The sequence below is a fragment of the Pecten maximus genome, chromosome 18 (assembly GCF_902652985.1).
Source record: "Pecten maximus chromosome 18, xPecMax1.1, whole genome shotgun sequence".
NCBI classification, from domain to species: Eukaryota; Metazoa; Mollusca; class Bivalvia; order Pectinida; family Pectinidae; genus Pecten; species Pecten maximus.
Window position 1 is genome coordinate 23,575,922 of NC_047032.1, and position 18,044 is coordinate 23,593,965.

General features: G+C 37.7%; 1 protein-coding gene across 1 annotated transcript in view; it reads right to left on the reverse strand.

Moving 5' to 3' along the window:
* LOC117316319 (protein scribble homolog) overlaps positions 1-18,044 on the reverse strand; it is a 150,845-nt gene that overhangs the window by 87,755 nt on the left and 45,046 nt on the right. The window contains exons 7-8 of the mRNA XM_033870859.1: positions 5,612-5,756; positions 1,736-1,808 (exon numbers count right to left, since the gene is read on the reverse strand). Of these exons, the coding sequence (XP_033726750.1) occupies positions 1,736-1,808; positions 5,612-5,756 (218 nt within the window). The remainder of the gene's footprint in view (positions 1-1,735; positions 1,809-5,611; positions 5,757-18,044) is intronic.

Here is an 18,044-nt window from a genome sequence, read left to right on the forward strand (position 1 = left end):
ACAACGAGTGATTGTTGGATATGGAATTTATTTCACACGTTTAAGTTAAGTTAAGTTTGCAACTTTTAAAAAATAACTTACGATTGTAAAATAAATTCCATACCCAACAATTGAATCAAAGGGAAACGGGGCTAAGTATAATTTCGTGTATGCAAATAAAGAGTACCGGTGACGTCCGGGACCCGGGGATGTGACGTCATTCGATTATTGATGACGTCAATAACAATTGCAGCTTGGGTCAAAGTTCCAATTCTTGACCAATCAAAAGACCAGAAGGTCATATACCACTAGTGGTATGTAACATATATTTATCCAACAGTCGACACATTTATACAATGGCTTGAGAGTGGAATAACACAGTGTATTGTGGTAGAATACAGGATATATATACGGTATATTGTTTGACCGTACATGAGATATGATATTACAGGATATATACGGTATTGTTTGACCGTACAAGAGATGTGATATTACAGGATAGATATGGTATTGTTTGACCGTACAGGAGATGTGATATTACAGGATATATACAGTATTGTTTGACCGTACATGATGAGATGTGATATTACAGGATATACGGTATTGTTTGACCGTACATGAGATGTGATATTACAGGATATATACGGTATTGTTTGACCGTACATGAATTGTGATATTACAGGATATATACGGTATATTGTTTGACCGTACATGAGATGTGATATTACAGGATATATACGGTATTGTTTGACTGTACAAGAGATGTGATATTACAGGATATATACGGTATTGTTTGACCGTACATGAGATGTGATATTACAGGATAGATATGGTATTGTTTGACCGTACATGAGATGTGATATTACAGGATATATACGGTATTGTTTGACCGTACATGAGATGTGATATTACAGGATATATACGGTATTGTTTGACCGTACATGAGATGTGATATTACAGGATATATACGGTATGAGATGTGATATTACAGGATTTATACGGTATTGTTTGACCGTACATGAGATGTGATATTACAGGATATATACTGTATTGTTTGACCGTACATGAGATGTGATATTACAGGATATATACGGTATTGTTTGACCGTACATGAGATGTGATATTACAGGATATATACGGTATTGTTTGACCGTACAAGAGATGTGATATTACAGGATATATACGGTATTGTTTGACCGTACATGAGATGTGATATTACAGGATATATACAGTATTGTTTGACCGTACATGATGAGATGTGATATTACAGGATATATACGGTATATTGTTTGACCGTACATGAGATGTGATATTATAGGATATATACGGTATTGTTTGACCGTACAAGAGATGTGATATTACAGGATAGATATGGTATTGTTTGACCGTACAGGAGGTGTGATATTACAGGATATATACGGTATTGTTTGACCGTACATGAGATGTGATATTACAGGATATATACTGTATTGTTTGACCGTACATGAGATGTGATATTACAGGATAGATACGGTATTGTTTGACTGTACAGGAGATGTGATTTTACAGGATATATACGGTATTGTTTGACTGTACAGGAGATGTGATATTACAGGATATATACGGTATTGTTTGACCGTACATGAGATGTGATATTACAGGATATATACTGTATTGTTTGACCGTACATGAGATGTGATATTACAGGATATATACGGTATTGTTTGACCGTACATGTACACTTTTTCTATTAAACATGAGATATGATAACACATACTTTCCAATTTGCGGAGTAAGCACCAACAGACGGTTCTGATCGGCCTTCAGGATGGACAGTTTCTTCAGATTTCCTGGAATCAAAGCAAAAATAATATTTAGATATCATCTTTATACAGGGCATCCCCTTAAACCAAGAACTACTTGTTACTTTATCTATTTTTACCATGCAAGGGCATCCCCTTAAACCATAAACTCTCAGATCATTATATAATACTGTACGACACTCCTAAAGGGACTCTCAGATTATTATATAATACTGTACGACACTCCTAAAGGGACTCTCAGATTATTATATAATACTGTACGACACTCCTAAAGGGACTCTCAGATCATTATATAATACTGTACGACACTCCTAAAGGGACTCTCAGATCATTATATAATACTGTACAACACTCCTAAAGGGACTCTCAGATCATTATATAATACTGTACAACACTCCTAAAGGGACTCTCAGATCATTATATAATACTGTACGACACTCCTAAAGGGACTCTCAGATCATTATATAATACTGTACAACACTCCTAAAGGGACTCTCAGATCATTATATAATACTGTACGACACTCCTAAAGGGACTCTCAGATCATTATATAATACTGTACAACACTCCTAAAGGGACTCTCAGATCATTATATAATACTGTACGACACTCCTAAAGGGACTCTCAGATTATTTTATAACACTGTACAACACTCCTAAAGGGACTCTCAGATCATTATATAATACTGTACGACACTCCTAAAGGGACTCTCAGATCATTATATAATACTGTACGACACTCCTAAAAGGACTCTCAGATCATTATATAATACTGTACGACACTCCTAAAGGGACTCTCAGATCATTATATAATACTGTACGACACTCCTAAAGGGACTCTCAGATCATTATATAATACTGTACGACACTCCTAAGGGGACTCTCAGATCATTATATAATACTGTACGACACTCCTAAAGGGACTCTCAGATCATTATATAATACTGTACGACACTCCTAAAGGGACTCTCAGATCATTATATAATACTGTACGACACTCCTAAAGGGACTCTCAGATCATTATATAATACTGTACGACACTCCTAAAGGGACTCTCAGATCATTATAAAAGAGGCCCAATGGGCCTGTATCGCTCACCTGGCTCTACAGCAACTTTGAAGTTGATTGAAGTCATTTCTAAAGATACTATGTTGATTACCTCTTTATTCAAATATCATTGTAAGCTAGTTTTATTCATATTAAACATTTTCTAGTCCTTCATTCCAGCATTCTATTGGCCTAATATCAGGTCTTGGAGGCTCTTGGCTATCGCAAAATTATTGTTTACAGATTTGAGCCGATTTCACCCCTGTGACCTTGAATGAAGGTCAAGGTCATTTATTTGAACAAAATTGGTAGTGCTTCACCCCAGCCCAGCATGCTACAGGCCTAATATCAAGTCCCTGGGCCTCTTGGTTATTGAGAAGAAGTCGTATGAAGATTATAGCCTATTTGACCCTTGTGACCTTGAATGAAGGTCAAGGTCTTTATTTGAACAAACTTTGTAGCCCTTCATCCCAGCATGCTACAGGCCCAATATCAAGTCCATGGGCCTCTTGGTTATTGAGAAGAAGTCGTTTGAAGATTATAGCCTATTTGACCCCTGTGACCTTGAATGAAGGTCAAGGTCAATTATTTGAACAAACTTTGTAGCCCTTCACCCAAGCATGCTACAGGCCCAATATCAAGTCGCTGGGCCTCTTGGTTATTGAGAAGAAGTCGTTTGAAGATTATAGCCTATTTGACCCATGTGACCTTGAATGAAGGTCAAGGTCAATTATTTGGACAAACTTTGTAGCCCTTCACCCCAGCATGCTACAGGCCCAATATCAAGTCGCTGGGCCTCTTGGTTATTGAGAAGAAGTCGTTTGAAGATTATAGCCTATTTGACCCATGTGACCTTGAATGAAGGTCAAGGTCAATTATTTGGACAAACTTTGTAGCCCTTCACCCCAGCATGCTACAGGCCCAATATCAAGTCCATGGGCCTCTTGGTTATTGAGAAGAAGTCGTTTGAAGATTATAGCCTATTTGACCCCTGTGACCTTGAATGAAGGTCAAGGTCAATTATTTGAACAAACTTTGTAGCCCTTCACCCAAGCATGCTACAGGCCCAATATCAAGTCCCTGGGCCTCTTGGTTATTGAGAAGAAGTCGTTTGAAGATTATAGCCTATTTGACCCATGTGACCTTGAATGAAGGTCAAGGTCATTTATTTGAACAAACTTTGTAGCCCTTTACCCCAGCATGCTACAGGCCCAATATCAAGTCCATGGGCCTCTTGGTTATTGAGAAGAAGTCGTTTGAAGATTATAGCCTATTTGACCCATGTGACCTTGAATGAAGGTCAAGGTCATTTATTTGAACAAACTTTGTAGCCCTTCACCCCAGCATGCTACAGGCCCAATATCACGTCCCTGGGCCTCTTGGTTATTGAGAAGAAGTCGTTTGAAGATTATAGCCTATTTGACTCATATGACCTTGAATGAAGGTCAAGGTCATTTATTTGAACAAACTTTGTAGCCCTTCACCCCAGCTTGCTACAGGCCAAATATCAAGTCCATGGGCCTCTTGGTTATTGAGAAGAAGTCGTTTGAAGATTATAGCCTATTTGACCCATTTGACCTTGAATGAAGGTCAAGGTCATTTATTTGAACAAACTTTGTAGCCCTTCACCCCAGCATGCTACAGGCCCAATATCAAGTCCCTGGGCCTCTTGGTTATTGAGAAGAAGTCGTTTGAAGATTATAGCCTATTTGACTCATATGACCTTGAATGAAGGTCAAGGTCATTTATTTGAACAAACTTTGTAGCCCTTCACCCCAGCATGCTACAAGCCCAATATCAAGTCCATGGGCCTCTTGGTTATTGAGAAGAAGTCGTTTGAAGATTATAGCCTATTTGACCCATGTGACCTTGAATGAAGGTCAAGGCCATTTATTTGAACAAACTTTGTAGCCCTTCACCCCAGCATGCTACAGGCCCAATATCAAGTCCCTGGGCCTCTTGGTTATTGAGAAGAAGTTGTTTGAATGAAAAAGTTGACGCCGGACGGCCGGACGGCCGGACGGACGGACGGACGGACGGACGACGGACGCCGCACCACGGCATAAGCTCACTTGCCCTTCGGGCAGGTGAGCTAATAATACTGTACGACACTCCTAAAGGGACTCTCAGATTATTATATAATACTGTACGACACTCCTAAAGGGACTCTCAGATTATTATATAATACTGTACGACACTCCTAAAGGGACTCTCAGATCATTATATAATACTGTACGACACTCCTAAAGGGACTCTCAGATCATTATATAATACTGTACGACACTCCTAAAGGGACTCTCAGATCATTATATAATACTGTACGACACTCCTAAAGGGACTCTCAGATCATTATATAATACTGTACGACACTCCTAAAGGGACTCTCAGATCATTATATAATACTGTACGACACTCCTAAAGGGACTGTCAGATCATTTTATAATACTGTACAACACTCCTAAAGGGACTCTCAGATTATTATATAATACTGTACAACACTCCTAAAGGGACTCTCAGATCATCATATAATACTGTACGACACTCCTAAAGGGACTCTCAGATCATTTTATAATACTGTACAACACTCCTAAAGGGACTCTCAGATCATTATATAATACTGTACAACACTCCTAAAGGGACTCTCAGATCATTATATAATACTGTACAACACTCCTAAAGGGACTCTCAGATCATTATATAATACTGTACGACACTCCTAAAGGGACTCTCAGATTATTTTATAATACTGTATTGTTATTATTAGTATATCTGTAGAGGCGTTACCTATGCCCTCAGGAAGTGATTCTAGATTGTTCTGTGACAATGCCAGGTCAGTGAGATTACAAAGTCCATCAATCTCCTCGGGTAGGTAGTCGAGTTGGTTCTCAGAGACATCAATCTGTGTCAGCTTTTTCAAGTTCCCGATTTCCTGCAACAACATTGAAAATATGGTGATTTAGTGCTTATATAAATCGGACACTGTGTGCTGGCCAACTCTGTTTATCATATCGGGTGTCTCCTCTTTGACTTTAATGGAAATCGGACCTTATGCAAAATATTTAACATCATAACAGGTCCAAGGACAGATACAGCAAATACTTAATGTTATTACAGGTCCAAGGACAGATACAGCAAATACTTAATGTCATTACAGGTCCAAGGACAGATACAGCAAATACTTAATGTCATTACAGGTCCAAGGACAGATACAGCAAATACTTAATGTCATTACAGGTCCAAGGACAGATACAGCAAATACTTAATGTCATAACAGGTCCAAGGACAGATACAGCAAATACTTAATGTCATTACAGGTCCAAGGACAGATACAGCAAATACTTAATGTCATTACAGGTCCAAGGACAGATACAGCAAATACTTAATGTCATTACAGGTCCAAGGACAGATACAGCAAATACTTAATGTTATTACAGGTCCAAGGACAGATACAGTAAATACTTAATGTCATAACAGGTTCAAGGACAGATACAGCAAATACTTAATGTCATAACAGGGTGAAGGACAGATACAGCAAATACTTAATGTCATAACAGGGTGAAGGACAGATACAGTAAATACTTAATGTCATAACAGGTTCAAGGACAGATACAGCAAATACTTAATGTCATAACAGGGTGAAGGACAGATACAGCAAATACTTAATGTTATTACAGGTCCAAGGACAGATACAGCAAATACTTAATGTTATTACAGGTCCAAGGACAGATACAGTAAATACTTAATGTCATAACAGGTTCAAGGACAGATACAGCAAATACTTAATGTCATAACAGGTCCAAGGACAGATACAGCAAATACTTAATGTCATTACAGGTCCAAGGACAGATACAGCAAATACTTACTGTCATTACAGGTCCAAGGACAGATACAGCAAATACTTAATGTCATTACAGGTCCAAGGACAGATACAGCAAATACTTAATGTCATTACAGGTCCAAGGACAGATACAGCAAATACTTAATGTTATTACAGGTCCAAGGACAGATACAGTAAATACTTAATGTCATTACAGGTCCAAGGACAGATACAGTAAATACTGAATGTCACTCTATACTGAATGTCACTCGATAATGAATGTCACTCTATACTGAATGTCACTAAATACTGAATGTCACTCTACATAAGACCTTGTTACCTGAGGTCCAGATATACAACCAAGAAGGTTTAAATGATTAATTCAGTGATAGAAATTTGGTTGATTATCATTTTCATAAGTGGATTATCACTTTAACATGACATTAACAACATATAAAGATGCCTTACATAAACCAAGGACAACATGTGATAAAAGTAAAGCTATCACCAATCCTGTCAATCTGTCACCCTACAAATTCCCTGACCAAACATTTTTCTTCCTATCACCAATCCTGTCTCTCATCAACCTTTCTTCTTCCTATCACCAATCCTGTCTATCTCATCAACAGCTCTTCTTCCTATCACCAATTCTGTCTATCTCATCAACCTTTCTTCTTCCTATCACCAATCCTGTCCATCTCATCAACCTTTCTTCCTCCTATCACCAATCCTGTCCATCTCATCAACCTTTCTTCTTCCTATCACCAATCCTGTCCATCTCATCAACCTTTCTTCTTCCTATCACCAATCCTGTCCATCTCATCAACCTTTCTTCTTCCTATCATCAATCCTGTCTATCTCATCAACCTTTCTTCTTCCTATCACCAATCCTGTCCATCTCATCAACCTTTCTTCTTCCTATCACCAATCCTGTCCATCTCATCAACCTTTCTTCTTCCTATCACCAATCCTGTCCATCTCATCAACCTTTCTTCTTCCTATCATCAATCCTGTCCATCTCATCAACCTTTCTTCTTCCTATCATCAATCCTGTCTATCTCATCAACCTTTCTTCTTCCTATCACCAATCCTGTCTATCTCATCAACCTTTCTTCTTCCTATCACCAATCCTGTCTATCTCATCAACCTTTCTTCTTCCTATCACCAATCCTGTCTATCTCATCAAACCTTTCTTCCTATCACCAATCCTGTCTATCTCATCAAACTTTCTTCCTATCACCAATCCTGTCCATCTCATCAACCTTTCTTCTTCCTATCATCAATCCTGTCTATCTCATCGACCTTTCTTCTTCCTATCATCAATTCTGTCTATCTCATCAACCTTTCTTCTTCCTATCACCAATCCTGTCTATCTCATCAAACTTTCTTCCTATCACCAATCCTGTCTATCTCATCAAACTTTCTTCCTATCACCAATCCTGTCTATCTCATCAACCTTTCTTCTTCCTATCACCAATCCTGTCTATCTCATCAACCTTTCTTCTTCCTATCACCAATCCTGTCCATCTCATCAACCTTTCTTCTTCCTATCATCAATTCTGTCCATCTCATCAACCTTTCTTCTTCCTATCACCAATTCTGTCTATCTCATCAACCTTTCTTCTTCCTATCACCAATCCTGTCTATCTCATCAACCTTTCTTCTTCCTATCACCAATTCTGTCTCTCATCCACCTTTCTTCTTCCTATCACCAATCCTGTCTATCCATCACCCTCCCCTAATTATCCTACCACCCTGTACTGCCATCTACTGAACATTTACTTTCTCCCCATTCTTCACAGATCAGCAGTGTCCACAACATCCTATAGTGTTACCCCCCTAACTACAGTACCACTAAGCTTCACAATCTGCTTCACATCTATTGATCAGGCGGAAGCCGCAAAATTTTTCATTTCTTACAGGCAACATATGAGCCTCCTCATTACTAACAAATCTTTATATATCATCAGAATGTACATACTCTAGGTTTTTATCATTAATATGACAGAATTTCTCTTAATGAATAATACAGTAAAGTTTGATGCTTCAATCCCAAGGCCTCTGTTTCTGTGGAGTTTTTTTTTTTTTTTTTTCTTCTTCTTTATATTTCCACATATGCACAATTTACGACTGATGAATTTAATAAATCTGGATCTTTCAGTTCAATGTTATCTAAGTCAAGTAATTAAAGTCTCTACACAGCAAGGATGAAATCAGAAAGACGTGCAACTACCAGAAGAGGATTATGTAATATATTATAGTATATATACCTCTGTCTGAAACAGAAACGGACATCTTTCTCACCATGATACTGAAAAGTGGGCCAAAATCAGAATAGACCAGAACAGGATGATAGGTAGATTGTTAACATGAGAAATGTTAGAATATATTTGTTTAGGAAAGCCATGACTGCAAAAGCATAGTCTGACAGAGAGACAGTTACTGCCCACCAGCACAATGAAAGTTGGAACAGTCTATATGTTGCCAACTTCCTTCGAATGTTGAGCCAAAGGCACCTTGGCAAGGTAAGTGATATTGAAGCTAACGATCATCAAAAGGAAATTGGGATGGCCTGCGATTCGCTCCTCTTCAACTTCAGAAAGCAGGCCTGGGCAATAGCCATGGGCCTTAATAACTGTTGCTAACAAACTGTACGACAGGTTAAATAGGCCGATCTAGCTATGCAGACATCTTCTGAAAACATCTTAAAACACGTAAAGGACATCAGAAGTTTAACCACAATATACAGGTGTATGATATTTCAGGTCAAGATCCTGAAAATTAACCGAATTATAGATTTTCATTTGTGTAAGACGTTCTTCATGGTCAAATGAAGAGACTCTCCAAGAATTCTGAATCAAAAGACTGGCATTAGTAACAATGCTTTTTGAATGTGATACTTCATCAGTATATGAAATTTCAGTCTAATATACTGTATAAATAAAACTTTTAATGTGTATGAACTTTCACTGTTTTCATGGTTTTCATGGAACCCCAAATATATATACAACAAATATTATTGTATGTATTATATTGTGTAGATGGCTGTTTATGAAGTTACATCAAACTTAGATAATATCTATTTCAGTTATTGTGTTCACAAGGTCCAATAATAATGTTATTACAAAGGGCAATAACTCTGTAAGTTACTGTCTGATAATTTCCATTTTCGAACTCGTCCTAGATCTTGTTAATATCAACTGCATACAAAGTTTCATTAAGCTTGGTTGATAACTATTCTAGTTATCGCTTTCACCAGGTAATTGTTGATGGACAGATGAACAGACAGATGCCGGACGCCACGGTATGGCATAAGCTCACTTTAATTTACCACCTATGGGTAAGAGAAAAATTTCCACCTTTGGGTAAGAGAAAAATTTACCACCTTTGAGTAAGAGAAGAATTTACCACCATTGGGTAAGAGAAAGATTTAATTTACCTCCTTTGAGTAAGAGAAAAAATTATCCCCTTTGGGTAAGAGAAAAATTTACCATCTTTGAATAAGAGAAAAATGTATTCCCTATGGGTAAGAGAAAAAATTATCACTTTTGGGTAAGAGAAAAAAATTGGAGTAACAGATGGGGATCTTCATCTCTCAGAGAAAGATACTTTATAAGATTCCAAAGCAACAGCAAGCCTCTTAGGTAACTAAAGGATCTTTCCCTCCTCATCTTACTCATGTGGGTATGAATTATTCTGATTTTCCAAAGGCAACAGAAGACACATACATCTATCTAACTACAGTAGTATTTTTATTATGTTTTACAGAAAATTAGAGACTGTTTCCAAAAACAACAAGAGATCCCAGAGGGATCTTGGCGCCCACCATTGAATGATCTTCGTAAGTTCCATGTCAGATTGATCTTTTCTCTACTTTTCCCTTCATTTTACTAATCTGTGCAAATTGAGACATCCCACCAGTACTTTTCAAACAAGGGAATCCTAGCTATATAAGAAATTTGAGATTTAACGATAATGGCTGTTTGTTTGCCAGGTTGTTTTCAGGACAGACTGGTCCAAAAATGCAATACAAGGGACCAAGGGGAACCTACTTATGAAATTTGAGAAAGATCCATTCAGTACTTTGAGAAATAGAGATAACAAACTTCAATTGTCAAAATCCAAGATGGCGGTCTGTCGGCCATATTGTTTTCCAATTGATCTCAAAATGCAATAAGCATAAAGAGGCACCAAGGGGAACCTCCATATGAAATTTGAGAAAGATCTCTTCAGTGCTTTCTCAGAAATAGCGATAACAAACTTCAATTGTCAAAATCCAAGATGGCTGCCTGTCGGCCATGTTATTTTCAGATTGGTCTCAAAATGCAATAAGCATAACTAGGCACCAAGGGGAACCTCCATATGAAATTTGAGAAAGATCCCTTCAGTACTTTCTCAGAAATAGCGATAACAAACTTCAATTGTCAAAATCCAAGATGGCTGACTGTCGGCCATGTTATTTTCAGATTGGTCTCAAAATGCAATATGCATAACTAGGCACCAAGGGAAACTTACATATGAAATTTGAGAAAGATCCCTTCAGTACTTTCTCAGAAATAGTGATAACAAACTTCAATTGTCAAAATCCAAGATGGCTGCCTGTCGGCCATGTTGTTTTCAGATTGGTCTCAAAACGCAATATGCATAACTAGGCACCAAGGGAAACTTACATATGAAATTTCAGAAAGATCCATTTAGTACTTTCTCTGAAATAGCGATAACAAACTTCAATTGTCAAAATCCAAGATGGCTGCCTGTCGGCCATGTTGTTTTCTGATTGGTCTCAAACTACAATATGCATAACTAGCACCAAGGGGAACCTTCATATGAAATTTGAGAAAGATCCCTTCAGTACTTTCTCAGAAATAGCGATAACAAACTTCAATTGTCAAAATCCAAGACGGCTGCCTGTCGGCCATGTTGTTATCCGATTGGTCTCAAAACGCAATATGCATAACTAGGCACCAAGGGGAACCTTCATATGAAATTTGAGAAAGATCCCTTCAGTACATTCTCAGAAATAGCGATAACAAACTTCAATCGTCAAAATCCAAGATGGCTGCCTGTCGGCCATGTTGTTATCCGATTGGTCTCAAAACGCAATATGCATAACTAGGCACCAAGGGGAACCTTCATATGAAATTTGAGAAAGATCCCTTCAGTACATTCTCAGAAATAGCGATAACAAACTTCAATCGTCAAAATCCAAGATGGCTGCCTGTCGGCCATGTTGTTTTCCGATTGGTCTCAAAACGCAATATGCATAACTAGGCACCAAGGGAAAACTACATATGAAATTTGAGAAAGATCCCTTCAGCACTTTCTCAGAAATAGCGATAACAAACTTCAATTGTCAAAATCCAAGATGGCTGCCTGTCGGCCATGTTGTTTTCCGATTGGTCTCAAAACGCAATACGCATAACAAGGCACCAAGGGGAACCTACATATGAAATTTGAGAAAGATCCCTTCAGTACTTTCTCAGAAATAGCGATAACAAACTTCAATTGTCAAAATCCAAGATGGCTGCCTGTCGGCCATGTTGTTTTCCGATTGGTCTCAAAACGCAATATGCATAACTAGGCACCAAGGGGAACCTACATATGAAATTTGAGAAAGATCCCTTCAGTACTTTCTGAGAAATAGCGATAACAAGAATTGTTTACGGACGGAGGGACGGACGGACGGACGGACGGAGGGACGGACGGACGACGGACCACGGACGCAGGGCGATTTGAACAGCCCACCATCTGATGATGGTGGGCTAAAAATCTGTGATGTAATATGTTCTTTCGATTTCCATTGATATACTAATATAATTTCACAACTTATGCAGGCACAGATAGGTAGACTATAACACTGAACTAATAGAATATTCCATTAACATGTTACGAAACTTACAAGTTGGTAAGATATCTTAGTTATCCACTAGATACATTTCCTAGAATACTATTAACATTTACACTTAAAAGGCCCTTACTTGCTGCAACAAAGTGGAGAAATACTAACCAAAATCACCAGTACAGCCATACAATTAGATCTGCTTTAAATACCAGTTTGTCACTGAGCATTTTTCATTCAGACAAACTCGGCCATTTTGATGGCTTTGTATGGTATAAAAACAGACTGTTGCAGTATTTAAATGCTGGTAGTAAAGCACCTTATAGAGCTTCATTTTAGTCAGACACAGAAGCGTTTAAAGATCCAATGATCCATATTTCCAGCTGCCTTCTAGAGATCGATAAATGATTAAGGTCGGAGAAAGCATTGTATCAATAATTTTGCTCCAATTCAACTACTTGAAAAAATGTTGTTCCAATCAGGTATTTGATGACAAAACCTCTTGTTTTTGTATTAAATGATATATCGATATAAAGTCTGAAGTCAAAAGAGACAAATGAACTAGTCACTTGTTACTGTGATGTTTGTCACAGTGGTGAACCATCTAGTCACTTGTTACTGTGATGTTTGTCACAGTGATGAACTATCTAGTCACTTGTTACTGACTCAGCTAGAGGTATGTCACAGTGATGAACCATCTAGTCACTTGTTACTGTGTTGTATGTCACAGTGATGAACTATCTAGTCACTTGTTACTGTGATGTTTGTCACAGTGATGAACTATCTAGTCACTTGTTACTGACTCAGCTAGAGGTTTGTCACAGTGGTGAACCATCTATTCACTTTTTACTAACTCAGCTAGAGGTATGTCACAGTGGTGAACCATCTATTCACTTTTTACTAACTCAGCTAGAGGTATGTCACAGTGGTGAACCATCTAGTCACTTGTTACTGACTCAGCTAGAGGTATGTCGCTGTGGTGAACCATCTAGTCACTTGTTACTGTGATGTTTGTCGCTGTGGTGAACCATCTAGTCACTTGTTACTGTGTTGTATGTCACAGTGGTGAACCATCTAGTCACTTGTTACTGTGATATATGTCACAGTGAAGAACCATCTAGTCACTTGTTACTGACTCAGCTAGAGGTATGTCACAGTGATGAATCATCTAGTCACTTGTTACTGTGTTGTATGTCACAGTGGTGAACCATCTAGTCACTTGTTACTGTGATATATGTCACAGTGGTGAACCATCTAGTCACTTTTTACTGTGATATATGTCACAGTGATGAACTATATAGTCACTTGTTACTGTGTTGTATGTCACAGTGATGAACTATCTAGTCACTTGTTACTGACTCAGCTAGAGGTATGTCACAGTGATGAACCATCTAGTCACTTGTTACTGTGTTGTATGTCACAGTGGTGAACCATCTAGTCACTTGTTACTGACTCAGCTAGAGGTATGTCACAGTGATGAACCATCTAGTCACTTGTTACTGTGTTGTATGTCACAGTGATGAACCATCTAGTCACTTGTTACTGTGATATATGTCACAGTGATGAACCATCTAGTCACTTGTTACTGTGATGTACGTCACTGTGATGAACTATCTAGTCACTTGTTACTGTGATATATGTCACAGTGATGAACTATCTAGTCACTTGTTACTGTGTTGTATGTCACAGTGATGAACTATCTAGTCACTTGTTACTGTGTTGTATGTCACAGTGCTGAACTATCTAGTCACTTGTTACTGTGTTGTATGTCACTGTGATGAACCATCTAGTCACTTGTTACTGTGTTGTATGTCACAGTGCTGAACTATCTAGTCACTTGTTACTGACTCAGCTAGAGGTATGTCATAGTGATGAACCATCTAGTCACTTGTTACTGTGATATATGTCACAGTGATGAACTATCTAGTCACTTGTTACTGTGTTGTATGTCACAGTGATGAACCATCTAGTCACTTGTTACTGTGATATATGTCACAGTGAAGAACCATCTAGTCACTTTCATCGTTGCTACCAAAAACTCACATAAACCCAAGAATTTCACTTTAGAGAAAACAAACTTTTACAAACACAAAACACTTAAAACAGTTGAGAGTTGGATTAAAAGTACAAGTGTTAATAGTTACATTAAATCCACCAATATGAAGACATGAATTAGATGAAAACAATATGCATCAACAACTTTGATGTTATAACCTAATTTACAGATTCATAATTTGATTGTTTTTCTCATGCACAGTTCAAATTGTACAAAACAAATCTGATTCCCGAGACAATGGAGACAAAACATGGCTCCTGTCTCCGTGGGTCTGTTCTAATCACCCAAAAAAACACACACCCAAATGGGGATTAAACTTCAGCATTGAAAGCCAATAATTCTGGTCAATATCTTGTATTACGTTTTAAAGTAAATTACCATTACAAAATGTTGATGTCACAAGTTCCTGGCTTTCTTTATCCTTATTATAAGTAACACCCTATACACTGCCCAGGAAGAGGTGTAGCAAGAAATTATAGCAACACAGAATTATACACACATTTTACTTTAAATTTGCATAAGACTTAAGTCAGCAAGACGAAACTGGCAATAAGTGGAGTGATGTAGGCGGTAAACCAGTATCTAACTAAGGCCAACTGAACACTGACTATAGTCGGTGAGACGAAACTATTAATAGTTGGAGTGATGTAGGCGGTAAACCAGTAACTAACTAAGGCCGACAGAACACTGACTATAATCGGTGAGACGAAACTATTAATAGGTGGAGTGATGTAGGTGGTAAACCAGTAACTAACTAAGGCCGACAGAGCACTAACTATAGTCGGTGAGACGAAAATAGCAATAGGCGGAGTGATGTAGGTGGTAAACCAGTAACTAACTTAGGCCGACAGAACAATGACTATAGTCGGTGAGACGAAACTAGCAATAGGTGGAGTGATGTAGGCGGTAAACCAGTAACTAACTAAGGCCGACAGAACACTGACTATAGTCGGTGAGACGAAACTAGCAATAGGTGGAGTGATGTAGGTGGTAAACCAGTAACTAACTAAGGCCGACAGAACAATGACTATAGTCGGTGAGACGAAACCTGGCAATGTAGGCAGTAAACCAGTAACTAACTAAGGCCGACAGAACATTAATTATAGTCGGTGAGACGAAACCTGGCAATAGGCGGAGTGATGTAGGTGGTAAAACCAGTAACTAACTTAGGCCGACAGAACACTGACTATAGTCGGTGAGACGAAACTATTAATAGGTGGAGTGATGTAGGTGGTAAAACCAGTAACTAACTAAGGCCGACAGAACACTGACTATAGTCGGTGAGACAAAACCTGGCGATAGGCTGAGACCTATAATATAAGCAGTCATATAAAATCTGTAACTAACTTAACCGTTCCTTATATTAATGCTTAATTTATAACAAAATTTACACAATACTCCCAATGTTGCTGACACTAAACCTAAATGGAGATTTTTCTTATTTCTTTCCAGAATAAGAAGTTATGATTGTAAGATTTGTTTATTTCCTTAAAGAGAACAGCTAGGCAGTAATGCTATTCAAATTCTTATCATAAATAACCATGTTCAAATTTCCGTTTGTGTTGTATAATTTACAGTGTAAACTCTTTTGAGGAAGAAGATATTGAAATAAGGTATCATGTAGCCTTAAATGTGTAACATTTCGGATGTGTCACAGAAATCTAATCGTTAGGTTTCTCCACTAACAAGGAAGACCTACAACACACTAAATAATCCATATTTCTATTACACTATTGTACACTATAGGATAATAATCCAATCAAGACATGGTCCAAGCTTAGCTTTATAAACCATCGAAACATCTAGTCTTTCCAATCAAAACTCACATGGATGACATGATGCACACCTAGGTATGACACCCTTTGATTACCATTGACCTACTTGTAATTTGAACACTCATTTTAGTATACAGCTGAGGTGCTGTATCCTTATTATGCATTCATGATCTATTTAATTAGGTCTATATCGTTGGTGATGGATAAGAGAGGAAGTTTGAAGTTTGAATTTCAAAATGAGATTTTCATTTTGATGAAGCCGTCTTAAATATGACTAAAACATAGGTTTCATTAGAACTATACGACCAAATTTCTGACTACTTTACAAGGAACTGATGAGACTTGGGGCTTGAACACATAGCAGGATTAGTTCCAACTATCTTATAAGTAGGTCCTTTTCAGATAATGATTTCACTCCTTACATATTTGATTGGAATTTCTGAAAATAATTGGGGTTTTTTTTCATTTCTATGCTTCACACGACAATAGGTACAGCTTCAATGCATTAACTGTATTATATTGACCAGTTGAATAAAAGGAACCACAGAATCGACAAGTTAGAAGTATCAAAAGTCAACAGAAATTAATAATTACAATATAATTTTACATAAGCAGATGACAATTATCACCTAAATTAGAAAAAGGAACCAGCTCTCACTGAGAAGAAGATGGCTTCTTTACAGCACGCAATATTTAATTACATGTAATCTTCCAAACACGCTGGGGACAATAAACAAAGCCTCCGACAACTGGATTTTATAGGTCGACTATTATTTGTATGACCGACAAACATCATCAGCACCACACAGCGATCAATGACTGTCCTTTAGGTTACTACTTAGGAAATCGGGGGGATTACCTGCTGTGTAATATGACAGGGTATCTGTAACAAGAATCCTGTTATTACACGCCCGCGTGAGCCACACGTCTCAGATTAAGGTCTGTATACTCAGTGAAAAGGTTTCATCTGAACACGGATGTTAAGGCAGGCCTTTGAAATCAAGTACAAATTACTGTGTTGTATTGTTGTTGGGGTTTTTTTTGTTTGGGGGGGGGGGGGGTTACAGAGTCAACTTTAACCATACTGAAGCATGGGTATCACATCATCAATGCTCTCAACAGACACAATTATGTCCCTGCCATTACAGATATTAGCATAACCTTGAATTGTCTATGTAATTTTTAGACCTAGATTCCTGAAAAATGTACAATAAAACATAAGTGTCTTTTGCTTTCCTTGTTATTTTAAGCCTGAATAAATTAAACAGAGGATAAACCTATTTTGTTTTGAAATTTGTTCTGTTATATTGTGATTATATCAACGCAAGCGGCCCAGAGGGCCTGCATTCCTCATCTGGATATTTCAACAATCATCATAAAACTGCTCTTGATAACAAATATTTTCCCCAAAGTTTTAAGGAAAACAAGGTCGGATCCTACAGTTCAAACATTAGGATGTTGTTAACATGCAACTTACTTACTCTTGAACTACAGAAGCAATTCCCTGTCAACCTGTTTAAGTCCTTCAACACATTTATGGTGTTTCAATACTTTACCACTATATGAAATTTTATTAAAATCAATTTAAAAATGAAGTACTAGAGTACTGAAAATAGGTCAAACGAACATTGCGAGGGGATAAAGATACAGAATCTCTATCTTATATAATATAATGATATAGATTTTCTGCTGTTTAACTTTGTTCCCTGAAGACTATCTCTGGCAAGAAG